Raw genomic sequence first — 27,358 nt, 5'->3', positions numbered from 1 at the left:
CCCGCCCCCAGACGAGGGCGCAACCAGCTCCCGAGCTCGGAACGAAGAGGAAGTTTGGGCCTTTCCGGCCACCACCCGCTACAATATGGCTTCCCCCAGGGAAAGGCGAGACCTAACGTCAAAGTATAGACTCTAAATCCTTCCTCACATGGATCGTAACGCAGAGTTCAAGAGATGGAAGGCACAGGGTCTGAGCAAAGCAGACCTCAGCCGAAAGGGCAGTGTGGATGAGGATGTGGTAGAACTTGTGCAGCTCCTGAATGGGCGAGAACAGTACTTCACCACGAGTTCCTGCGCTGGGCGCATCATCCTCCTAGATGGGGTGAGGCCGTTTTTTGTCCTTTCAGTGCCCACTCTGTGGTGTGCAACACCAGAGTCCTGTGCCCACCTAAACAACACCCCAGTCCGAACACCCCAGTCCAGCCTGTGTTTGTCCTTCTGATGGGTAGTCTCGGCTTCTTTATGAAACTTACAGGTTGAATTAAACCAGTGCTTCTAACACGTTAATGTGCCTATTAATCATTGGGAGCTTTTTTATAATACAGATTCTGATTCAGCAATTCTTGGGTTGGGCTGATATTATGCATTTCTAACAAGGCCCCAAGGGATGCGGAAACTGGTGGCCTGGGAATGATCTTGAGTTGCAAAGGTTAGAGAATTTGATTCTGAATATTAGGGGGAATTTAAAGACTTTAACAGCTGGGCGAGGCTCCTTTTCTCTTCAATCGTCCTATCAAATCATTGTTAACTACTTTATAGAACGTCTCCAGGGTTAAGGAGTTTACTGCCTCCTGGTGGTCAAATCCCTTATTACAGCTCTGGGAATTTTTACGTTAAGCCGAATACAATAGAATATTTGGTATGGTGTAGTCTGAGATAGTGGTCAAGCCCACAGGCTTTGGAGTGATAACTGCTTAGATTTTAAACCAGTCATGGGACTTATTGGCTATGTGACTTTAGGAAGATTACCTAAACTCAGCCCCTCCCTGTTCCATGAACTGAGAATAATAGAGTATTTGCTTCATAGGGATTCTGTGTAAAAGAAATAGGATAATTTGAAATGTTTAGTTAGCATCATGTCTGTCCCATGTTAAGTGCACCGTAAAAGTTAGCTCCATGTTAATTTTAGCGTTAGGACTAAATTCAGAGCATGAAAGACAGCACATTCATAAGCTCATTCTTTAGATCCCTCATTCACTGATAATTTGCTGATCTCCCAGGTTAGGAGGGCCTGTATATTTTTATATCGCCTCCATTGCCTCCTGAACAGTGGCACTCCAGCTGGGCTTACTCTCTTCCACCATTTCTACTACACTGTTTTACCTAAATTTCTGCAGTGTTTTTCTAACAGGTCACTGATCTACTACCTTAGGCCCCAAACTACGTTACGTACTGTTAACAGATTTACTTTCCTAAAGATGACTCTGTGTATGTCACTCATCTATGCTAAAATCTTTTATTACACATTTTTCACCATCAGAAAATCCGAACCCCTACCCTAGTATACCTTTCAACCCTTCTGCTGCTCCCTTATTTTCTGCTACTTCTCTTCATGTTTATCTGTTTACTAAAACTGAACTGTCATTTCTCAGATTTACCGGCCTTTGCCTTTTTCATGTTTGTTTTTCCTGAAATGTTTTCCCCCATCTCTGTGTGTTTGAGATGTGACTCCAAAAACTCCTCTCTCCCATCTGAACACAAGCATACACACCCACTTGTAAGTAATGACTGCTTCTCCTGAACTGCCTTAGGACTTTTTCAGAACCTCTTTTCATTCTATGTAGATTATTTATTTTCACTTAGCCTTATTTCAGGAAGGAATTGCATTGAATTACAGAAAAGCAGTAGAGGAAGAAAAATAAAAAGTAGGAAAATGGAGGTGAAGGGAGTATAGATAAGATGAAGCTAGAAATGGCATTAGTTACCAAACATGCCCCCATATTCTATAAATTTTCTAGAGGTGGGCCACACATTTGACTCTTAAGATTTACAGCAGCCAGCATAAGATCAGATAAATGTCACTCAATGAAAGCAAACCAGTTATTCAGGACAAGCAGAGCTTTTCCGCTTTTCAAAGCCAGATAGTCAAGTCTCCTGTGTACCCATTGTAAAAATAGTTACTTTGTAGAAGTACAGTGATTTACAAGTACTTGTGGTTTACTGCATTCTCTTTCCAAGAGGGTAGGATCTGTTTATACCCAAAGAATCTAATGAACTTTAAAAATATACATTTCCCAGTTAATAAACAAACAAACAAATCTGATGTTTAGGTATTTGCCTTATTTAAACTTTGACCTTGCAGTCCTAGCTCTGCCCTTTGGGACTACATATAAAGTCTAATCCACATGTTACAAATATATGCCTCTAGAGGCTAGAGACATAAGGGTATGAACAGCTGAGGTGTCAGTAGAAAGTAGTAAGCCCTGTGTGGGATTGGTATAGTGCTTTCTTAACAAAAGGAGTTCAAGTTGTTTTTTTGTTTATTTGTTTTTTTAATATTGTACAAGTCAAATAAAACAGCTAGACTAGAGTACAACTCAGGGCCGCTAGTGCACAACCTCTTAGAATAATCCCTTTTCTCCTGACAAAATCATGACCATATTTCAGAAAATATTAAGTTTTTATGATAAACAATTTATTTTCTTTCTATCTCAGCTAATTTGGTTTCATTTTTGTTTTGGGTTAACTTTACCCAAAGCCTATTGAATTGTTCTCAGTAATACTTAAAATTACCACTTGGGATTATTCACCTAAGAAAGCTTAGAATTATGCTATGCATTGTATTTGTTATTTTTATAAATATGATAGAATTAAATTATATTTATTATTTTTTTATTTTAGAATATAAATGGTTTTGAGGTTCAAAAGCAAAACTGTTGCTGGCTACTGGTCACACACAAACCTTGTGTAAAAGATGATGTGGTAAGTTTTTATATATAAATTTATATATAAACTTTTAAAATTTATTTATTTATTTACAGAGAGAACACACAAGCAGGGGAGAAGGGCAGAGGGAGAGAGAGAGAATCGCAGGCAGGCTCCACACTTAGCGTTGAGTCTGACCTGGGGCTTGAGCCCACGGCCCTGGGATCATGACCTGAGCCGAAATCAAGGGTCTGATGCTAAACCAACTGAGCTATCCAGGCGCCCCTAGAAATAAACTTTTAATTCATAGTCACATCAAATAAAGAACATAGAACACTAGAGGTAGATTTATGTACACAGTCATAATGACTGAAGATGAGAGAGCCTGAAGAGAATTCATTACAGTGGCTTTTTGATTTGTAGAGATAAAAGTATGTATGCATGTGTGTGTGTGTGTGTGTGTGTGTGTGTGTATGTGTATGTATATATATATATGTGTATATATATATACACACACATATACATATATATACACATATACATACATATGCATTACTTGTATATACATTTATATACATATACACATATGTATGCATTACTCATATACATGTATATAATTATGTATGCATTCCTCTTGGACATAGAGAGTTTATGGATATTGGACACATAGATCAAAAATACAGGAATATTGGGGCGCCTGGGTGGCTGGGTCGGTTAAGCGTCCGACTTCAGCTCAGGTCATGATCTCGCGGTCCGTGAGTTCGAGCCCCGCGTCGGGCTCTGTGCTGACAGCTCAGAGCCTGGAGCCTGTTTCAGATTCTGTGTCTCCCTCTCTCTGACCCTCCCCCGTTCATGCTCTGTCTCTCTCTGTCTCAAAAATAAATAAACGTTAAAAAAAAAAAAAATTAATAAAAAAAAAATACAGGAATATCAGTTCTACCATTTGATGACTTTGTAACATGGAACAAATTATAGGAGAAAAGAGCTGAGTGAAAGGGATTAGCACTATCTGTATATTACCAGCATACTGATATAAATAAATTATACATTACTGGAGTGCCTGGATGGCTCTGTTGATTGAGCATCTGACTTCAGCTCAGGTCATGATCGCGCAGTTCGTGCATTTGAGCCCCATGTCATGCTCTGTGCTGACAGCTCAGAGCCTAGAACCTGCTTCAGATTCTGTGTCTCCCTCTCTATCTATGCTCCCCTGCTCACGTTCTGTCTCTGTCTCAACAATAAACACATTAAAAAAATAAATTATACATTACTTATCTGGATTGCTTCTAGAAAATCTTCCCATCTGTGCTGAGTTATTTAGTTTCCTAAATTAAAATGTTTAGATGAAGTTCATATAAGTTTCTATTAGGTACTTTACCCTATGTGTTTATATCCTCACATGTTGTCTTCAGGGTGCTCACTCAGTCTCCATCTCCTTCTTTGGGTCCTGGTTCTTTCTGCATATCTACCCTTATTCTTTTCTGCTGCAGATAAGCTTTTGCAGGAAAGTTAGCTGCCAGCACGCCGTGCAGAAAAAGATTCTTGCTAATATCCAGGTGTCATTCCCAGAGGAGTCTGACTCCCCTTGCTTGGGCATGTTCACCCCTTAGATCAGTTATTTTTGCCAGTAGAATGAAATGCTATCCTTGATCAGTCCTGGGCACTCGGCATCTCTGATATTATGATAGCAGCAGTCATAGTGTTAGGATCATGATTGACAGTCCCACTGGAATCAAATGGGATGAAGAAGAGAGGATACTTCCCAGGGATACTAGACGGACAGAAATAATAACTGCCTTGTATAAATTCTAGTTCAGACATACATGTGTCTCAAATCTCAGTCTCACAACAAAGCATTTAAAGAGCACATTCATAACTTATTCCTTAATGAAAATCTGTTATGGAATTAAATAGAATACTAGTTTACTGTCCAAGTAATGGTTGGAAAGAATGACACAAAATGTTTATGGGAGAATTAGAAATCAGGTCTTTTATTTTTTATTAAAAATTTTTTTTTTAATGTTTATTTGTTTAGAGAGAGACAGAACACAAGTTGGGGAGGGGCAGAGAGAGAGGGAGAAACACAGAATCCAAAGCAGTCTCTGGGCTCTGAGCTGTCAGCACAGAGCCCAACACAGGGCCCGAACCCACAAACTGCAAGATCATGACCTGAGCCAAAGTCGGATGCTTAACCAACTGACCCACCCAAGTGCCCCAGAAATCAGGTCTTTTAAAATAATAAGCAGATTAATCAGTTTTTGGAGATGGAGGACCAAAAAAGCAGAGTAAAAAGTTTTTGCAGAAAAAGGTTGCTGGATGAGTCTGAATGTTTCTGGGAAAAACTGAAGTTGCATATGATAAAGGGTCACCAAAGAACAGAATCATATTTTTGTGTCCTATTGCTAACATTTTTCATTTATTTAGATTGTAGCTCTGAAGAAAGCAAATGGTGATGCCATTTTGAAATTTGAACCACTTATTCTTCATGTGCAGTGTCGACAGTTACAGGATGCACAGATTCTGGTAAATTTTTATGATTATACTTGAATTTATAGGTATGTGGGTAGATTTAATTTTAAAATTTAAATCTACCAAAAAAAAAACCAATGCAATGTTAGTTTAATTAACTAGTTTTTAAATTTAATTATAGATTTGGGGTTATATATGTTTCTTCAGTTTATGTAGAGCTAAATAATCAGAGTTTATCTGATTAGCCAGATTATTGGAATTTAAACAATTTCTTTTCTTACAGCATTCAGTGGCAATAGATTCTGGTTTCAGGAACTCTGGCATAACTGTGGGAAAGAGAGGAAAGACTATGTTGGTAAGATAACTTTTGGCAAAAAGCAATTCTTTGGGCACAAAGTGACTCAGATTATAGAATAACCTCATTAGATTCTAGCCTTTAGTCTCTCCTTACTCAAATCTTCTTGCCATGCCCTTGCCCAGAAAGCTTCAGTACCTTACTCTTTGCTACAGAGTCCAGAGTTCTTAGATTTGCATCTGAGATCCTATACTATCTTCCTCTATTTATTTTCAACCAGATTCTCTGTGCCCTCCTCACCATAGTCAAGGCTGAATTTAATAAGTACTATGATATAGTGGAAAGACTCATAGGCAGAGGGCCTATAAAGAGGGTCTACATGGGTATTGGTGGCACCACAGCTGTTCTGTATTAGCTTGGGCAAGCTCCTTAATCCCTTAGGATCTGAATTTTCTTAGCCATATTATGAGTCCAGCAAACTACTGCCCTGGGACCAAGTCCAGTCCACAGGAGGTCAGATCCCACTACTCCCACTTGATAAGTTATTGTCTAAAGTTGCTTTTGTGTTACAGTGGTAAAACTGAGTAGTAATGACAGATATTTTATGGCCACAAAGTCAGAAATATATACTATCTATCCTTTTATAGAAAAAGTTTACCAACCCTGGACTAGATGATCTTTAAAGACCTTTCTATGCCCCCAGCCTCTGAGTCCTTTTCCTGGCCAAGCCAACTCCTAGCGATTTTGCCCTGTTTCCTGTAGCATTTACTATTTGTAATGGCATGCATTCTTTGCTTTTGAACCATTTCAGGTTTTCCTCCATTCTAGCTCCCTAGACTTTCCTATTTTTCTATTTTAACAAATTGCCCATTCTCCAAATAGAGATGGCGTACAAAAGAAGACATCTATAAAAAAAGCATGACTAAATAGAAAGTCAGAGTCCACAGTACTGGTTTGTGTCCCACCCTGTCTCCTTCCCCTGCACTGCATCTGGTAGCCCAAGCAAGAACAGAGTTGTTCTTTCACTTTCCTTTCCTTTGTCTTCCATATTCAATTAATTACAAGTCCTATCACATCCACGTCTAATTTCTTACACCCGACCCCACCTGTTCAAGCCCCTTGTTACTGCCCCTACATAAGTCCTCATGGTCCCACACCTCAGTCTCCTGACTGGTCTTCCTGCTATCCATCTTCTCCGTCAGTCACCCTGAGCCATTACTATCAGAATCCCCCTTTTTAAAAAGTCAGGGTCTCCATATATTTCCCCTGGTATTCAAGGCTTTACCTAAGGCTTTACCTAAGGCTTTACCTAAGGCTTTACCAAGGCTTTACCTTAGGCTTTACCTAAGGCTTCATGCTCCTCTTCTGCTAGCATACTTCTGTTCCAGCCAGATAGAAAACTATCTGTTGTTTCCCAAATGTATCATGCTCTTTCATGTCTCCATGACTATAGATAAGTCGTTCTCTTGCTGGAATACCCCTTGCCTCCATTTTTATGTGTGGTGAAATTGCATTTATCCTTCAAAATCCCAACTCAAATGCTACCTTTCCCATGAAGCCGAGGCCTCAGACTCAATTAGTTGCTCCTCTTCTATATTTCCTTAGCATCGTGTGTATGGGTATATGTACACGCATGGGCATATTGCACACATACGTGCATGTGTCTCTCCTGTCATAGCACATGAAACATCGTAGATGCTCTTTTGTAAAAGTCTATTGAGAGAATTTTTATTTCTCATCATAGTTTTTGCTGCTGTTCTTAACCTATTTCCATTGTTTGGATTTACTTGGCACATGCTGACTATTTCATCAACAGGTTTGCTAAGATGGGCAACCCTCAAGCCTGGAAAAAGCAGCCACTTTGTGAGATAGGACAGGCTTGGTTTTTTCTTATAACCACACTCTGCTCAAGCAGCACTAAGAGGCTCTTCCGCATCCAGTCCATTTTGATTTTCCCTTGAAGCTGCTGTTGAGATTTCATTAATTTCTTTTCTTTAAATAGGGCATTAAGTCTTACTAAGCTTTAGTGAGACTGAAACTGTTAAAGTGATTGGATTCTTGGATATTATCTGCTTTTCTGAAAAACAATGTGTAGAATGACTTTCTTCAGAAATAACTTTATGTGTTGGGAAAATCTATTTAATCTCCTTTCATTCAATTGTGTTTAGCTAAAGTATATTAAAGCATAAACTTAAATCCTGTAATGGAACCCAACTATCTTTAAACACTGCCCTGACTGGGACTTTTCTTTAGTTATCTTCAGTGTCTCTAGTACATAAATCATTGTATCTAAATTGTTTGTCCTCGTAGGCTATCCGGAGCACACATGGCTTAGAAGTTCCATTAAGCCATAAAGGAAAACTGATGGTGACTGAGGAATATATCGACTTCCTGTTAAAGATAGCAAATCAAAAAATGGAGGAAAACAAGAAGAGAATTGAAAGGTATATTAATTGGATAGTTCCATGTTACTCTTATATATCTAGGTCATCTTTGAAAACATTGATACATACCATCTTCAGTTTATACTCCCAACTACTTTTCTATTTGTAGCCTTATCACAGATAATAAAAAAAAATGATCAAAGTAATAGATGAGAGTAGCCCAGACTGTAATGGATACTAAATAGAGCATAAAGGGGAGGCTCCATGGAGGGCAGTGGGACATGACTGCCAGCAACATGCATAAAGGTGAGAAGCATAATCACTCAGGTAAGAGAGCCCAACAGCGACAGGGACCATAACTGATCAACTTGAAGGCAGCCAGGGAAGAGGGACACACTGCCCCCTGGATGTGTTCTACTGGAGATTACCTACAATCTCTTTTTGAGGAAAGCAATCTGGTTAATTTTAGTCTGATAAATATTTTACATATTTGGCTGGTTCTTAGGGATTAAATCTAGAATTGCCATAATTGTTCCAGTGGGAAGGATTATGGCTATCAATTCACATCTTTAGACTTTTCTTCTTCTTAAACTTTACCTCCTGGTAAGTAAAACTCTTACATTACTTTCTTCTCAACTTTTTCCTAAAAACCGAGTTTTTGACATAAAGCAGTGACTATGATGCTGCTTTTCTTACATGAAGGTAATGCCACTGAACTACCATCAGCAAGATGTATACTTCTGAGTTATTCAAGGAGTGATGGTCAACTTCTTGTCGTTTGGAATTTCCTTTTTCTCTTCTCCTTGGTTACCTCACAACCAGTCAATCCTTGCCCAAGTAATTCTTAAGTCATTCTTCTCTCCCTATCTGTACTGTCACTTTCCTTATTCAAGACCATTGCAATAGCCTTGTTAGCTGGTCTCATAGTAGCATGCTTCTAATGTGTCTCTCTGCTAAGCCATTCTCTGTTATCACCCTCAGAATCCTGACTGCAGGGGCACTTGTGTGGCTTAGTCAGTTAAGTGTCTGACTTCTGCTCAAGTCATGATGTCATGGTTCCTGCATTACAGCCCCACATCAGTCTCTGCACTGACACCTCAGAGCCTGCTGGGGATTCTCTCTCTTCCCCTCTCCCCTTATTCTCCCTCTCCCTCTCCCTCTCTCTCTTTCTCTCAAAATAAATAAATTTTTTAAAAAGTTAAAAAAATCCTGACTAAAATGCAAAGGAATATTATTGTTCAACTTGCCTGCGTAACATTCTTTAATACCTACAGTTTCCTTCTCACCCCCTTTGGAGAAGCTAAGGCTACAGGTGCCAATGGTAGCAGTGTAAGACGGTGGAAAGAGAGAGAATTTGGACCCAGAGGCAGAGCTGAGTTTGATTCCAGGTTCTACCACAATTTACTCAACTCGCTTGGCTTAATTTTTCTTGTGTCTAACTTGGGAGAAATACTTGTCTTAAAAAACTGTTTTAGTATACATTAAATAGCATATGTAAAATGACCAGCCCTATCCATGTCATGTCATGGATTCTCAGGATAGAGTAGTGCTTTTCTTTCTTCACGGACACATATAGAAAATAAACCTACAATCACATCACTACCACCATCCAGGCTTTCTCAACCAGAGCTCCTCATTTGAACCATAGAATTCACAAAATTATTCAAGTGACTGTTTCTCATTTCTCTCAACAATGGTATACATCTTCCATCCTAGATACGTTGGAGAGAACTTAAGTCATTATGTACAGTGCATGTCTTAGGGCATTAGAGCTTAATTTTCTGGTGTAACCCTGGTTGAAAAAAGCAGAGGGGTTACCTGGCTTTGAGCAAACATTCTAAATGAAGTGATAATTTCAAGTAAGTACTGAAGAGCACCCAGCCACTTGAGCAGACTACAGAGTTTGAACTACATGCAGGTACTTATTGGTACCATTCCAAAAGTTTACTACTTTTCTTAGATCGTATTCCAGTGAGACTCTTTGCTAAAACATAGGAAGTAACAAATCAGTTTCTCTGTTTCCTTACTTGAATTTCAACAAGATTATAAATATAGCCCAAGAGCAACTAACTATACACCTGGTGAAGTTAATTGAGCCACGTTCACCAACTATAAAATCAAATTATACTTTAAATCCATTGACTCGAAAAAATGTTTTGAGATTATAGTGTGCATGCTGCTATCAAGAGAGCCATGCTCATCATATGAAATCAGTGAAAAATTACAGAAGGGTAAAAAGTGTCTCAAGATACTGATTAGAAGATTACATGTGAATTCAGAAAGGGGGAACAAATTAGAGAGTTCCTGTGGGAACAGCTGTACATCCAACCAAAGGCAGAGAAAAGTCACCCTTCTGATGTTGAAAAGTGAAAAAATAATAAACACTGGAGGTGATAAGTCATGCAATCAGAGAGAGTACTAAAATTGGTTTGTCGTAGGACCAAAGTTTCACAATTCAAATGACTATAGTAGAATTTTTATAAGTCAAATCCTAATGAGTAACATTTCAGCAATAAGAAATGATCTAGAAATGCGAAAATTAAAGTTAACAGGTAAAATGTTCTTAATATAAAAAAGGTCTTGTTTGTGTAAAACAGTTCCCCAGCCCACTTCTTAGTGGAAAGAGTAAGATACATGCATACATAATGGTTTCTAGGCAAAAAATACCAAGTTTGGAGATCTATTTACTACTAATTACAAGAGGAAGGCTATCTTTGGATCTATTAATAAGAGATCAAGACAGACTTGGGTCAGATGAAACCACATTTGGCTATGAGTACAATGAAGTTAGTCGTGTTCTTCTCTTCACCAACTGTGTAGTAAGAAAATGCTAAATATAGAGTAAAAGGGCTGAGTACATTGGCATATAATACTGTTGATAAAGCAAATTGGAGAGAAAAAGTAAATGAATCGATATCCGATGGTTGGTTGTTTTTTTTTTTTTAACTTTTCTTTTTTATGGTAAAATATATGTACATAAAATTGACCATTTAAACTGTACATTTTGATGGCATTAAGTACATTCACATTGTTACTCAGCCACTACTATCAACACTATCCATCTTCAGAACCTTTTCATCATCCTAAACGGAAACTCTGTACCCATTAAACAATAAATCCCCATTCCCTAGAATCCCAGCCCCTAGTAACCACTATTCTATTTTCTATTACTATGAATTTGACTCTTCTAGGTACCTCACATAAGTGGAATCATACAATATCTGTCTTTTTATGTCTGGCTTATTTCACTTAGTATACAGTCTTCAGAGTGTATCCATGTTGTAGCAGGTATCACAATTTCATTTCTTTTTAAGGCTAAGTAATATTCCAATATATTTATATACCACATTTTATATATCCATTCATTCATCAGTGGATGTTTGGGATTTTTCTGCCTTTAAGCTATTGCGAATAATGCTGCTATCAACATATTTGTACAAATATCCAAGTCCCGACTTTCAGTTCTTTTGGGTATAGACCCAGAAGTAGAATTGTGGGATCATATGGTAGTTCCAGGTTTAATTTTTTGAAGAATTGCTATGCCGTTTTCCACAGGAGCTGCACTGTCTTATATTCCCACCAGCAATGCACAAGGGTTCCTTTCCTTGCCAACACTTGTTGTCTGTGTGTGTGTGTGTGTGTGTGTGTGTGTGTGTGTGTGTGTGTGTTTAATAATGTCCATCCTGATAGGTGTGAGGTGATGTCTGTGTGGTTTTGATTTGCATTACCCTGATGTTAGTGACATTGAGCATGTCTTCATATACCTATTGGCAAGAAATTCTCTTATATCACTTTGCTCCTTTCCTTCCTGTTTGTGGTGCTCCTTCTCAGCTTCCTTCTGGATTTCCCTTATTAATCTACCTGGTGGTTAAGTATTACTATTCTCTAACACACTGCCCTTGGCCCATTGCTTCAGCTACTTCTCCATATAAATGGTAGGTCTTCCAAATTTCTCCCAAGTCCCGAGCCTATATATACAATAAGCTTTTGAACATATCTAACTAGAATACTCACTCTATCAGCCTTTCTTTATTATCTTTCTTATCCTAGTCTCAACCCCATAGCCATTGCCTTCATTCACATTTGTTTACCAGCATTATTTACCATTTACCAGTTATTATTTACCAATATTATTTACCAGTATTTATTTACTATCATTTATCAGTATTATTACCACTCAGGGCAAAACAGAAATGTGAACTGTGTTGAATTACAATTATTTACTTGTACATATGTCCTTTTTTTCCACTACAATGTGGTCACATTGGAAATAGGACTGACTTCTCCCTGTCACCACCCCCCACCCCATGCACACACACGCGTGCGCACTTTAAATACTCTTATCCTAAAACCTTACACAGTGTCCAGCTCATAGTGGAAAACCATACACGTGTATTGAATTAATAACAGACAATAAAAGAACTTAAAAGTTAACACATTAAGTGTTCCCCAAAGGCAAAGACCGTTTCTCATTTTCTGAATATCTGGCATGAGAATAGTGGTTAATAAATATTTGCTAAATTCATTAACTGACTTTTTCCATCAACAGTGCTACTTACAAGGCTTCAGAGCCTTAGATGATTATTCTGGAAGATGTGTAGGATGGCTTACAGATAGGGCGAGCAGGTGTAGGCTCTTGCTACAGAGTCCCGGTGAGAAGTTAATAGGACCCTAAATAGCAAGATGAATGGGAGCGATAGTGCAGAGTGTAAACTGAACATGGAGACAGACTAGAAATGGGGGTAGAGAGAAGGAAGAGGCAAGGATAACAGAGGTCTTAGACTCCCCACTGTTGCTAGTCTTATTTTCAAAATGGAATTAAAGCAAGTAAATAACTCGCACGTTTCCCTAGGTACCTCAGTCAAAAGAAGTAAATAATATAAAGTGAACACACACACTTTATTTTTGCATAGTTCCCCCTGGATATTCCCTCCCTTCCTTTTTTTCCTTTCCCATACCTAGTCCACTTCTGTCCATTCTTACTATTCAGCCCTGGCATTGGGTTTTTTTTCCAAGGAGAGTTCCATGATCTCACTCAAAGCAGAGTACTGCCAGTGTGCCCCAACTTTGTCCTGTCTTTTTTCATGGCATGCTGAATGTGTCTTACCAGTTCTGCAGAGCCCCTTAAACCCTGAGCTCCCTGAGGGCACAACTGGGTCTCTTACTTCTCTTCCCAGCACCTGGCACAGGCAATGTTCACATATCTGTTTTTTGAATAAAAATGCTTGAGTTTAATCCAGTTAAAATCTAAATACATTTTTATGAAAATAGCCACCTTTGTTATTTGTGAATAATGGAAGCCTAAAAGGTATGAAATTGTGTCCAGCTTTCATTAATTTTATGTTCCTATTTAAGAAATCAGAGAAATATCAGCTCTTTATTGCAAGTGGTCCTCTAACTGACCTGAAAAACAAGAATTCATTTTCCCAGGGCTGGTCTGAAAAATTCTGTCATGAAGAGAACTAAGTACAAGTTGCCCTGTGGCATGATAGTCTTGACTGCAGAAGTAGAGAAACTGAAGACAATTTGATTTTCTTAGGGGGTAGGGAAGACTGTTGCCTGTGCATACATTTCCTTTTATATCCTGAGCTCTTTTTGTTGCCTGTGAGAGCTGAGAAAATTGCACTTTGAGAATTGGGCTGTAGAATGCTGTGTAAAGGGGCATCATACGAGGGCAGAGCATGTAATTGCAAAACAAATTTCTGAGTTATTGAGAGAGATAGTTTCCCAAAGAACTTTTTTAAAATTGTCTTAAAAAAGGAAAAGGAAAAAGTATTTGAAATATTTATTCTTGGCTTTCAGCACAAAGGGCCTTTGTTCCATTTCACCAGTTGTTTTTTGGTACCCCACGGATGTGGCTTTGAATTCTGAGGTTCTTTAATGGAAGATTAAAGTAAGGCACCTGTTCCTCTTTAATTACTTTTTTTTTTATGTAATTGCCAAGGTATTTTACACAAGCTATTAATTCTCTGTGATCATAAAAGACCAATTTAATCTTATCTTTAATTTTCTAGGAATGAAGTATAATCCACAGAAAAAAAAAAACAACACTTGGTTACCTGAGTCTAAAGTTCAGAGTTGGGTGGGAAATGGTAGAAAATGAACTTGCACATCATGGATAGCCTCTTATGATCAAATAAGGGTGATTCACACCATTTTGTGGTATCAATTTTTGGATTTATGTTTTATATAAAATGAATCATTCTACAGGGTCATTTTATTAAGCTATTCTAAATAGACAGTGTGGAAGATGAGAAGAAAACAAATCATTGAAGTCACCCAGGATGATGGTAAGACCTGGAGAGAAAGATCATGCCAAGTATAGAAGTTTTCATGAATGTAAGGGACTGAACAAAATACCGGTAGATTGGCGTGAGGGGCAAATGAAGGAGTTTCGTCTGGTGAAGTGTTGGTGAGCCAGCTGAATTCTGACCTCACCTCAACTCTGTGTTAGGTGGGATATGGAAAGAATAAGCATCTCCACTTGAGAGGAATGCAGAGTAGATGGTGTCTTTGTGGGGGGACCAGATTTCAGTTAAGTAAGGATATAAGGGGTACATTAAATTAAAAGACCATTACCATGGAACAGCACAGGGTCTAAAAAATTATACATCAGTTACTATTTTTCAAAGCCTTTTGCTGTACCTCCTACTATACTGTTTTTCCTTGTACTATACCTCCGTCTTTGAGATTGATTTATTAATTGAAGAAATATCTATTGAGTACCTATTACTTGCCAATCATGGTGTTGGGTATCAAGGTATACAATGGTAAGTACATAGTACTTGAAATACGGACAGGATATGTAGCATTCATGTTAGGTATGTATTGAATTGTGTGGAATGTTTGGAAACAGGTGAATATATCTTGGGTTTTTTAGGGCAGTTTAGAGCCTTTGCAAGTATAACTTAACCTGTTCGTTGAATTTAAGATAGAAGAAAATTGGTCCAAATAGCCATCTATCGTATAGGTCTCAAAATTCCCTGTCACAGTTTGCCGTTATAATAGAATGTAAAGCGTGATGAGATCCCCACAATGGCAAGGGAATTCTGAACTTCCAGATTACTCTAATTTGGGACCTACTATAACACATCCATATTCACCTTTTTGTTCAGCATTTATTATTTGTTCACTTATTTGGCATATTTTTCCCAAGTGTGTCAGCATCGCACTACAGTTTAAGAATATTAACAGAAAACAAGATAGATGGGGTCATTGGTCTCATAGAGTTTATATTCTGTAAAAATAGTCATATTGAGAACTTACTTTGTGCCAGGCACTGTGCTAGGTACTTACATATATAACCTGTAACCTCCTGACAACTTAGCTTGGTACAGGATAATACCCACTTTTATAAACGAGGAAATCGAAACTCAGTAAAGTTGGAATTAGCCTGGCTTAGCTTTCCCAGTGGAACACATCTGAAGCACATGCAACACACCATGCCACCTCTCTGCCTTTCCACATATGCGGAAGGCTACTGTGTGAGGCAGAGCATTGTATTAGGTGCTAACACGGAAGAAGAAAAGACATGAAGAAAAATTTTCAGGGAGCTAACAGTTTGTTGTACCACAAAATTAACACTAACATGGAAGTAGGAAAATGAGGAAAGGAAAAGAATAATTTATATTTAAAAAATTAAGATAGCTAATAAGCAGATGAAAAACAATTTCACTTGCAAACAAACAAAAAATAATGGGACATTGTTGTCACCTATCAAAGTATGTTTTTTGATGGTAATATTCAATATTTGAGTGAAGTGGTCTGTCAAGTATTGCTATTAGAAGCATATTTTTTGGGGGAGGTGCCTGGTGGCTCTGTTGGTTAAGTGTCCAATGTCAGCTCAGGTCATAATCTTGCAGTCCCGTGAGTTCAAGCCTCGTGTCGGGCTCTGTGCTGGCAGCTCGGAGCCTGGAGCCTGCTTCATATTTTGTGTCTCCCTCTCTCTCTCTGCCCCTCCCCAGCTCGCACTCTGTCTCTCTCTCTCAAAAATAAACATTAGAAAACATTTCAAAAGAAAAAAGAAGCATATTTTTTGAACACCCATTCTGGGAAACAAGTAGTATTTATCAAGAGCTTTACCATGTTTGTACCCTTTAACCAGGTAATTACATTTCTAGGGGTCTGCCTTAAATAAACAGCTAGAAACTCAGGTCACGTTATTTTTGAAAATGTTTGTCACACTGTTGTTTGTATTAGGGAAAGTTTGAAAATTAATTAAGGCCAATCTAGATGACATAATGTTATACTATCATTAAAAAGTGTTATTCTGTAGTTTATTTGATGATATAGAAAAATTTTTCAATAAATATATAACAGAAAATGTAAAATTTTATATATAAAAATTCTGTAAAATACAGTAGATATATGGGTGCATGCATAAGTACCTTAATTCAGAATATATTAATAAACTGGAAAGAATTAAAATATTGACAAGTTATTTCTAGGTAGTTATATAGAGGTAGTCCGTATTTGTAACCTCATGTATTTGCCAAATTTTTGAAAATGAGATTTTATTACATTTGTGATTTTTTATAAAGGAAAATAGTATCTGTTCTGTTTTTACCTTCTTTGTTTGACTCCTACACGTGGAATAGAATTTGAGGTAGAATACCAATTGTCAAGAGGTGATTCCAACCAATTTTTAGGAGTGTTCTTAAAAAACTGAAAACACATTTCCTAATTAAATGATCATACCAAAAAGCAAGAAGCGTATTATTTCCCTAACTCATTTTATATTTTAAGGTTAATACAAAACATAAAATTTATATAACTTATAAGTTCTAGATGTATTTCATTCATGCTATTTCAGAACATAGATATAACAATAGTATTTATTTCTTTATAGGTTTTACAACTGCCTACAACATGCTTTGGAAAAAGAAACTATTACTAACTCACATCCCAAAGAGAAAATCAAAGACAAAAATAATTCATCATATACTCATAAGAAAAAAAGAAACCCAGAAGCATGTGGCAAATGTATTGAAGAAAATGATAAAGAACTTGAAAATGATGATGATCCAGGAATCAGTGTTACTATCTTCCCTGAAGATTACTAAGATTGGGTCTTGGTAGTGTAATGTTTCTAATAGATATTCCAAAGCTGCTCTTTATAAGAGTATTTTAGTTTCTTGAGCATATGAGCCACTCAGAAAAGCAAGATTTATTCTTTCTCTATATTTTAGAGAAATCCCTAACTTTTAAAAATAGCTGTGTATAGCAAAGGAAACAACCAACAAAACTAAAAGGCAACCAACGGAATGGGAAAAGATATTTGCAAATGACACATCGGACAAAGGGCTAGTATCCAAAATCTATAAAGAGCTCATCAAACTCCACACCCGAAAAACAAATAACCCAGTGAAGAAATGGGCAGAAAACATGAATAGACACTTCTCTAAAGAAGACATCCGGATGGCCAACAGGCACATGAAAAGATGTTCAACGTCGCTCCTTATCAGGGAAATACAAATCAAAACCACACTCAGATATCACCTCACGCCAGTCAGAGTGGCCAAAATGAAGAAGTCAGGAGACTATAGATGCTGGAGAGGATGTGGAGAAACAGGAACCCTCTTGCACTGTTGGTGGGAATGCAAATTGGTGCAGCCGCTCTGGAAAGCAGTGTGGAGGTTCCTCAGAAAATTAAAAATAGACCTACCCTATGACCCAGCAATAGCACTGCTAGGAATTTATCCAAGGGATACAGGAGTACTGATGCATAGGGGCACCTGTACCCCAATGTTTATAGCGGCACTCTCAACAATAGCCAAATTATGGAAAGAGCCCAAATGTCCATCAACTGATGAATGGATAAAGAAATTGTGGTTTATATACACAATGGAATACTACGTGGCAATGAGAAAAAATGAAATATGGTCTTTTGTAGCAACATGGATGGAACTGGAGAGTGTGATGCTAAGTGAAATAAGCCATACAGAGAAAGACAGATACCATATGGTTTCACTCTTATGTGGATCCTGAGAAACATAACAGAAACCCATGGGGGAGGGGAAGGAAAAAAAAAAAAAAAAGAGGTTAGAGTGGGAGAGAGCCAAAGCATAAGAGACTGTTAAAAACTGAGAACAAATTGAGGGTTGATGGGGGGTGGGAGGGAGGGCAGGGTGGGTGATGGGTATTGAGGAGGGCACCTTTTGGGATGAGCACTGGGTGTTGTATGGAAACCAATTTGACAGTAAATTTCATATATTAAAAAATAAAAAAAAGAAAAAAGAAAAAAAAATAGCTGTGTATAATATTTGCTTATTAAATACCATCTGTTTTAGTCACATAGAGATTTCCTTGCAAAAATAAAATTGACTGGGGCACCTGGTTGGCTCAGGCAGAGGAGCATAGGATTCTCCATTGTGGGGTCATGGGTCTGAGCCCCACGTTGGGCATAGAGATTACTTAAAAATAAAATCTTTTAAAAAACAAAGCAAAATTGACTTTTAAATGACTCTTTTTTTTCTTAAGTTTCAATTTCTACTTCTGCAAAACACAACTATAATACTCTTTCAGTTGAAGAACCTTAACATTAGGAATACTTGAGTAAAAGTCATCTCCACATTTTACTTCTTTTTAACTTTGAAATCTCCAGCTTTTAAAGGGGGATAAGTCTGCTTCTTGTTGCCATGGAGTCCAGTAACAAGTTCTTCCCTTTCTTTTGACCTTGTGGAGAAAAGAACTGATAGGCTTTTTGTTCAGGACAAAATACCTGAACCCTGTTTCTCATTATTTCTCACAACCCAGAGCTTGCCACTGACACACGGTCTCTGTGACACAGGTGGGACCTAGTTTTCCACTAAACCTGGTCAGAAATGATAACTTAAGACATAGGAATCTTTGTAGAATCTTTATATACTATTTTGGAGAATTTCAAGGAATCGGAAACCTTGGGTTTGAGTTCTGACTGCTGCAAGGAGGTCCTTGAGCAAATCACTGAATTCCCAAGGCCTTCTCTTTCCTCTTCTGCATAATAGCAGTTCTGACACCTGCTGTATTTACACCACAGGAGTGCTGACAGCATCATGTTAAATAAAAATGAGAAAGTTATTAATAGACTTCTGCATATATGTTACCATTTACTTTCCATTTATTTTCATTATAAAATGAAGATCCTTCATACCGTATTTTCAGAAAGTATCAAATTGTAAATTTTATATTTAAAGAGAAATTACTAGTTAGTCATAGGACTAAGGATAAAATTAACCAGAATATCAAGAAAAAAATTATACAACGTAGTAAACATTGTGATTTTGCCATTTCTTAGTATTTTTATAATTTGTCTAAGTTTTCATGTAAATATGTTTAGATTTGCATCTCAGATGCTTACCTTCTGAGATCTGATTTTGTACTTGTATTTTTAAAATAGGTAGACTTCATAAACATCTATTATCCTCTAAGTAAATGCATCATGGATAATGGCCAAGGAGCTTTAAAGTTATTGAGAGATTTTTCTTTGACCTTCATAATAAGATACCAATATTTACTTTTCCTAATTTCTTTTAGCATCCTTACAACATTTAGGAAGTCTTCCAACACAATCTTCTCTTTCATTGTTCCAGAAAGAAGCTCCTTGGAGTCCTCAATCTCCTTGCCATCCTGCAGCATTTGGTGCTGTTAATTATTCTTTAAAAAAATTTTTTTTCTACATTTATTTATTTTTGAGGGAATGAGACAAAGCACTAGCAGGGGAGGTGCAGAGAGATGAAGGAGACAAAGAATCTGAAACAGGCTCCAGGCTCTGAGCAAGAGTTCAGCACAGAGCCCGATGCGGGGCTCGAACCCACGAGCCATGAGATCATCACCTGAGCCAAAGCTGGACACTCAACCGACTGAGCCACCCAGGTGCCCCAATGCTGCTGTTAATCATTCTTGCATCCATGGGCATCCCGAACACTCTTCTCATTTTCCTGTTTAGGGCAAATCCTTCTCAGTTCTTTTTTTCTAAAACCCTTCAACAGTTTTCAATATTCACTGCACCTTAGAATCATCTTCAGAACTTTGGAAAACTACAGAAAGGATCTGAGACTCTCCAGGGAGGGACAGTAAGCATGTGTACTTTTTTTTAAGCTACCAAATTGTTCTCTAATTGTAAACCAAAGGGCAATAATGTGTAGGCATTCCTTATTTCTGCCTTTGCCTTTCTTGCGTTTCTCTCTTCACCCCAGCCATCTCATACATTCCAGCAGCTCTGACCTCAGACAATGACTCCTAACTCCTGCCCTGATCTGTCTGCTAAGCCCCAGCTAACTGCCGGGCTTCTCCCGTATAGCTGTTACTTTCTAAGTTTTCTCTCCTTACAAGGTTTCCTGGTTCTTTGGCTAGAGAGAGCAGACTTTTACTGGGATTTTATTTATTTTTTTCTGAGCCCATTGGCATTTCTGGGCTCTGGCTTTTCCAGTTCCCAGTCTGGGATATGTGGGGTAAGAAGAAAACCCAGAGCACTTACCACTGTGTTGTTCTTTAGGTCCCGAGATCCCTAGCTGGTCCACCTTCCCCTCTTCACCTTTCAGTCTTCTTATGTTTGTTTTCTACACATGTCCAGAGTTTTTAGTTGCACTTAACAGGAAGAAAATATATCTACTCCATCTTCCAGAATCAAAGTCTAATATATTTTTTTTTAATTATTGGTAATGTCACATTGTTGGGGGATTGTTGACACCTTTGGAATCTAATAGCCACAGTTCCCTTTATTTAGTGCTGTGCCCCATCTCCCAGCTTGTATGCTTTGCTGCTCTTGCTTTAGGCTTCTGGAGCCTATCCACTCTAAAATAAAGAAAAAGGCTGGAGTCTGTTTCCAATCCACCTCCCACCCTGCTGCCACATATACACCCACTGTCTCATAGACAATAATGACAAGTGCAGAGCTTCCAAAGGTAATTCTGTTGCCCAGAAATGGGATAAACTTGGACATGCATAAGCTCCCAGCAGCATCGGGCTGAGGCTGGGACTTCACCTGAATCCTATCATGTTTTTTCCATTTCCTTACCCGTTTCTCCTGGGAGAGCCTGCTTAATAAATCACTTGCACTAGCATGGTGTCTTCTGCGAGAACCTAACCTAAAACAGGTACTGTGATTACTTTGGATCTATTTTTTAAAGGGATAGCATACATTTATTATAAAAAGTTGATGTTTTACTATGTTAGAAATTATATCATTGGTAGTGATTAAAATTTACCACATAAACATAATGCAAAAAACTTATGATGTTAAGTGTGTAATTTTAAACATATTTTGGGGAAGTATCTGACCAACAGTTTTTGAGAATCACTTTTTTTTTTTTTTTAAATAGGCTTCATTCCAGCACAGAGACCAATGCGAGGCTTGAACTCACGACCTTGAGATCAAGACCTGGACGCCTAACCAACTGAGCCACCCAGGTACTCAGTGTAATACATACTATTGTAAGAATTTAGAGGCAGGAATAATTGATTCTATGTGTGGGAGTACTAGAAATACAATTCAAGAGGGTATCATTTCATTTATGTCTTAGAGGTCAAGAAACAAGTTCACTTAACTGAAAAAAAGTCCAAGAAAAACTCTTGCCAGACAGAAAGAATGCGTAATGTAATTAAGGCACTGAAGAGCATGATATATTCAGTGATGGTGAATATTCCAGAAAAGCTGAAATGCAATATATGGTATGAAGTCAATTTGGTTAAAGCCCAGTTGCGAAGGGCTTTGCAATCCACCAGGGACATAGACCAGTGTTGCCTAAACATAACTATGCATCAGAAACTCCCAGGCTAGCAGTGTCTGGGGGAGTGCTTTTCAGAACACGGACTCCCAGACTTCACTTGTCCTTCAAGCCAGAATCATCAGTCTGGAGTCTAAGAATCCATTTTTTATAGAGATTTTGTTTTTATGTTTATTTATTTACTTTTGACAGAGACAGTGTGAGTGGGAGAGGGGCAGAGAGGGAGAGACACAGAACTCAAAGCAGGCTCCAGGCTCTGAGCTGTCAGCACGGAGTCCAATGCAGGGCTCAAGCTCACAAACTGTGACATCATGACCTGAGCCGAAATCAGATGCTTAACTGATTGAGCCACCCAGGTGCCCCTAGGAATCCATTTTTTAAACTCACGCAAGGGATGATGATAAAATCAGCCCACCACTTTTAGAATTCACTGATAACAGACTTTATCCTGAAGGCACTAGAGAGAAATTAAAGCCTTTTTAATGAAAGAAAGTAGCATGATCAGATGTTGCCATGTACCTATGCCACAGATTTTGTGTATACACATTATAGGAAGGTAAGCAGAGGTTCTGATAGATTAATTAATGAAGTCACTGTCCTTATCCTTGTGTCTAAAGCAGCTGCTAGGAGGAATGACAATATGTATAGCTGTGTCATTTGAACTCTGTTCAACTCCAGGCACTCCTTAAAGGTATACAGTGCACATTCTTCTATACTAACATATACAGCAGTCTTGCCAAAAAGAAATTGGGGCAGGAAAGAAATCTTATAGTCTCAGAATGTCTGCAACATTTCTTCTAATTTAATGAATAAAATGTGGAAATGCCTGGCAGCAGGTGGATGAAAAGAGAAGAGAAACAATTTAAAAATAAGCCCTAAATACATATAGAATGGGGGGGGGGGGAAGGGGGAGGAACCGGAGGGAAGGGTGTCCTGTGATGGAATAACTATGAGTTCTGTTGTGTAAAAATATCTCTAAAGATCTCATAATCCATTGGCTTTCATAATCCCTCAACACATTTAAACTGAGCCCATAGGGATTTATGGATCCAAAAATTTTATAAAGTGAGTATATGCATAAGAATCAGGAAGAGAGGGGCTGCCTCCTAATCCCTTTATCTAAGGTAACAGAATTATCCTGTTCCTCTTAGATTAGCAGAGAAGAGAATACAGATGCTGGCCATAAGCCCAAAAAGACATTGAACCCCACTTGCTTCTCAGCATAGTACATTATTTTATATTCAATTCACATGCCTGATCAAGAATATTAATAACTATAGCAAGGCAATTAGTAATAATTTAATATGCAAGATAACCTACTGAGAATTACCTTGTGGTTTCTTTTCATTGTTGTTGTTCCAACTAAAATGAAGGGGATCTTTTCCCTTCTCCCAGGATGGAGGCAGTCATTTATTCCTAAAGCCTGGATTCCTCATTTCTCCACATCATCTACAAACTAAATGCTTTTTTGCTCTAACACAGAAAAAAAAAATCTGTTAGCTTTATTGAGAAATAGGAAAGAAAATTTAAAAACGTGCTTTTGTTTTTGAAATTCTGGGGCAGAGGTCATAAACTAGTGGTGGAGGTATATACAAACACCCGTTTTGGCCTACACAGATTCTTTTTTTTCCTAATTGAGCCTATAATTTAAAATATGATGAACTGTTTTGTCTTTTTTTAAGTACATCTCTAGTTTTTCTTTAAAAATTGGAAGATCTGACTAAACTGGGCCAGAGACAACACTCAGTCAAATACTGGTATCCACAAGGCTTTTCCACTTACCACCGCTGCAGCGCCACCTGCAGGCTCTCTGACTCACCGGCTGCAATCTTTCCCACTTCAGGGCTTGTCGGGGGGCATCAGCATTGGCAACTCCTGGTTAGAACTTCAGGGAGAATTAAACTATATAATGATGTTAGTTATGATATTACACAATAAATAAGAGCTCAGAGTAGGACTGGCTACACAATTTGCAGAGGACAGTGCAAAACGAAATGCCACAGGGGCGCCCCTGTTGAAAAATGTTCAAGAATTACAAGATGGCAACAACGCGATACTTGTAAGTATGGGGCCCTGTGCAGCTGCACAGGTTATACACCCATGAAGCTGGCCCTGGATTGGAGGCGTGGTGCTTCTAGAGTTGAAGAGCGTAACGTGTGTCAGGATGTTTGGCCCTCCTCCCCCCTTTCGGAACGGGGCAGAGTGCTACAGACTCTGCGATGTTCCTGGTCAATGTGCCTGCTTTAACATAACACCCCTGAGGGGGCAGCACCATAGGCAGCTGCTTAGGAGCCTACAGGGACTGAATACTCATCACTGACGTTTTGAAAGGTAAGGCAAAGGTCTCGTGGCTAAACTTAGACCAAGTAAAATGAAACCGTTTTGAGCCACCTGATTGCAAAGGCAAAGGCGGTGATGAGCACCTTGTTTTGAAAACAAAGGTCTTCCCCATTTTTTTTTTTAATTTTTTTTTAATGTTTATTTATTTTTGAGACAGAGAGAGACAAAGCATGAACAGGGGAGGGGCAGAGAGAGAGGGAGACACAGAATCGGAAGCAGGCTCCAGGCTCTGAGCCATCAGCCCAGAGCCTGACTCGGGGCTCGAACTCACGGACCGCGAGATCGTGACCTGAGCCGAAGTCGGACGTTCAACCGACTGAGCCACCCAGGCGCCCCTCTTCCCCATTTTGACAGGAGTTGTCGAAGCTCATGGGTGAAGTGTTAAAGAACCTTGAAAAATGACTGCCTTCCTCCTTCGGTGGGTTGACCTTGAACTTCTTTAATTTTGTTGGGGGAGGGGAGTAAAACTTAACTGCCATATGAAATGTATAATAAGGAATATCTTTTGGTTAGAATTTTTGGTCTTTAAAAATGGGATTTGACCTTCATTCAAAGTGGGCTTTGACGCTCAAGTCTCTCTTTTCCCTACTCTACTATGCTGCTCTCAACACGCAGATGTCTCTTAATGCAAAAGAATTGCAATACCCATAAATGCTTATGTTCTTAAACTCAATAGTTTAATGTACTGGATTTTTATGCATTCAGTTCTTGCTAAGAATTTCTCAGCCCTCTTTCTTTCTGTCTTTAAAATGGTTCTGTTTAAACTCTAATTTTAACTCAGGCAAGTTTTAGGTTTACAGAAAAATCAAGAAGAAAGTACAGAGAGTTCTTATACACTTCCCTCATCCTATGCCCCCCGCCCCACCCACTTCAGTTTCCCCTGTTTTCAACCTCTTACATTAGTGTTGTGCTTTTGTCATAACTGATGTGCCAATATCAATGCAGTAATATTAACTAAAGTCCATAGTTTACTCCTCTTCTCATCTCTATTCTCTTTTGAAACTATTAGCCATCTACTGGGCCTAATTTATCTATCTATTCTCCTTATCTTTCATCCCCCCTTCCCCTCCATCTCTTTATCTTTATGCAGTTTATTCTTTCTCATGTACTCAGGTTATCTTTCAGCAAACTCATTCTTGTTTCTACTGTGTCTAATCTGTCTAGCTGGCCTACTGAGTTTTAAATTTCAAAGACTATATTTTATTTCTAGAAGTTCTGTCTGGTTCATTTTTTTTTCTCTAAATATAATTTATTGTCAAGTTGGCTAAGATACAGTGTATACAGTGTGCTCTTGGCTTCAGGAGTTGATTCCTATGATTCATCGCATACATACAATACTCAGTGCTCATCCCAACAAGTGCCCTCCTCAATGTCCATCACCCATTTTACCCTCCCCCACCCCTCCCATCAACCCCCAATTTGTTTTCTGTATTTAAGAGTCTCTTATGGTTTGCCTCCCTCTCTGTTTGAAACTATGTTTTCCCCCATCCCTCCCTCCATGGTCTTCTGTTAAGTTTCTCAAATTCCACATATGAGTGAAAACGTATGATACCTGTCTTTCTCTGACTGACTTATTTCATTTAGCATAATACCCATGTTGTTGCAAATGGCAAGATTTCATTCCTTCTCATTGCCAAGTAGTATTCCATTGTGTATATCAACCACATCTTCTTTATCCATTCATCAGTCAGTGGACATTTGGACTCTTTCCATAATTTGGCTTTTGTGGATATATAAACATTGGGGTACATGTGCCCCTATGAATCAGCACTCCTGTATGCTTTGGATAAATTCTTACTGGTGCTATTGCTGGGTTGTAGGGTAATTATATTTTTAATTTTTTTCAGGAACCTCTACACTGTTTTCCAGAGAAGCTGTACCAGTTTGCATTGCCACCAACAGTGTAAGAGGGTTCCCATTTCTCGCCAACATCTGTTGTTTCCTGAGCTGTTAATTTTAGCCACTCTGACCGGTGTGAGATGGTATCTGAATGTGGTTTTGATTTGTATTTCCCTGATGATGAGCAATGTTGAACATCTTTTCATGTGTCTGTTGGCCATCTGGATGTCTTCTTTGGAAAAATGTCTATCATGTCTTCTGCCATTTCTTCACTGAATTATTTGTTTTTTAGGTGTTTAGTTTGGTAAGCTCTTTATAGATTTTGGATACTAACCCTTTATGGTTTGGTTCATTTTCAAGTCAGTGACAGGTTATACAAAGTTTCCAGAAATTTATTTCCCTTTCCATATACCCTTTTCCAGATATTTCTGTCAAATTTACTAACACAAACTTTTCACATGCCTATATATCATAGAAGTGACCTACTTTCTTTAGCTATACCAATAATAATTTAAAAACTCCTTCTTCGAAATATAAATCTTGAAGAGGAAAGTGAAATCTTTCTCAATGACCAAATTGTTTACTTGCCATTCATACATGTATACAACAATTGCACAATAGTTATTTAACAAATATTTATGGAGTGCCTAACTATGTGTCAGTCACATAGAAACAAGACAAAGCCCCTACCTCCACAAGGCTTTCCATCTTGTAGCATTATTAAATACTGTATTGTGTACACCATCACATAGTTGCGTAGACCTTCTGTGCTCTTTACTACTCATCAATCAAATCCCATTCAAATGTTGCCTCTTCTCAGAAGCTTACCAGATAGCCCATTTCAGAATTAACTACCTCCATTTGTTTTCCCATAGCACCCTCCCATTATTATATTTCCATAGCACTTTGTATCTCTATAATCATACAAATCAAGGAGTAGCTTGATATTTGTTAATTGCACACATATACGTCCACCAACACCATCCTATTAAACTTTGACGACTTGAAGGAGAAAGGTATATTTCTATCATTTTTGTATCTCTGATTCCTTGCACATTGTTGGTTTCTAACAAGTACTCTCTAAACTATTTCAGTTTATAGACACATTATATGTGTGAGAGTTCAGAGCATTATCTAATTTATTACTTTATAGACAAATCACAAATTCCTGGTCAAATCCTACTATTCATTTCTTGGAAGAATCTTTATATGATTGATAAAATCAAGGGATAGGGTGAAAAACTAAGCTTCGAAGACACTGTGCATAATATCATGCTTTATGTCTGATGAGGTATCCACATTTCCAGATTCAGCATTCCAAGATACACCTTGTGACCAAAGGTTATAGATCCTGTTCTTATAGAAAGCCTTTTGAAATCTTTTTATTGTGAAGTAATTTCCCCCATATTGACTACTCCTTTTCCCTCTGTCTTTTTATGTATATCGGTATATACATATAT

At 38.1% G+C, this 27,358-nt stretch overlaps 1 protein-coding gene across 5 annotated transcripts; it reads left to right on the top strand.

Moving 5' to 3' along the window:
• The first annotated feature begins 148 nt into the window (after positions 1–148).
• TYW3 (tRNA-yW synthesizing protein 3 homolog) lies at positions 149–26,917 on the top strand. 5 transcript variants are annotated; one of them, XM_019448874.2, is made up of 7 exons: positions 149–322; positions 2,842–2,922; positions 5,290–5,388; positions 5,618–5,689; positions 7,940–8,073; positions 13,816–13,906; positions 16,862–16,976. In XM_019448874.2, exons 1-6 carry the CDS (start codon positions 149–151, stop codon positions 13,892–13,894), a joined length of 639 nt encoding a protein of 212 aa, XP_019304419.1. In that variant the 3' UTR covers positions 13,895–13,906; positions 16,862–16,976. The 5 variants fall into 5 exon arrangements, with proteins under 5 accessions (XP_019304419.1, XP_053749866.1, XP_053749870.1 ...); XM_053893891.1 differs by lacking the exons at positions 13,816–13,906; positions 16,862–16,976 and adding an exon at positions 25,907–26,917; XM_053893895.1 differs by lacking the exon at positions 13,816–13,906 and having other exon boundaries at positions 16,862–17,230.
• Positions 26,918–27,358: the final 441 nt, after the last annotated feature.

This window comes from Panthera pardus, unplaced genomic scaffold, assembly GCF_024362965.1.
Source record: "Panthera pardus isolate Hobbes unplaced genomic scaffold, ASM2436296v1 HiC_scaffold_11, whole genome shotgun sequence".
NCBI lineage: Eukaryota > Metazoa > Chordata > Mammalia > Carnivora > Felidae > Panthera > Panthera pardus.
Note: the sequence above shows the minus strand (reverse complement) of the source record. Positions and strands in the feature narration are given on the sequence as shown.

Excerpts from the sequence above, each read along its gene's own strand:
- TYW3 (XM_053893891.1), top strand. The coding sequence starts at position 149 with ATGGATCGTAACGCAGAGTTCAAGAGATGGAAGGCACAGGGTCTGAGC. Across the intron at positions 323-2,841 it reads GCATCATCCTCCTAGATGGG|AATATAAATGGTTTTGAGGT; the intron begins GTGAGGCCGTTT and ends TTTTTATTTTAG. Across the intron at positions 5,690-7,939 it reads AGAGAGGAAAGACTATGTTG|GCTATCCGGAGCACACATGG; the intron begins GTAAGATAACTT and ends TTGTCCTCGTAG.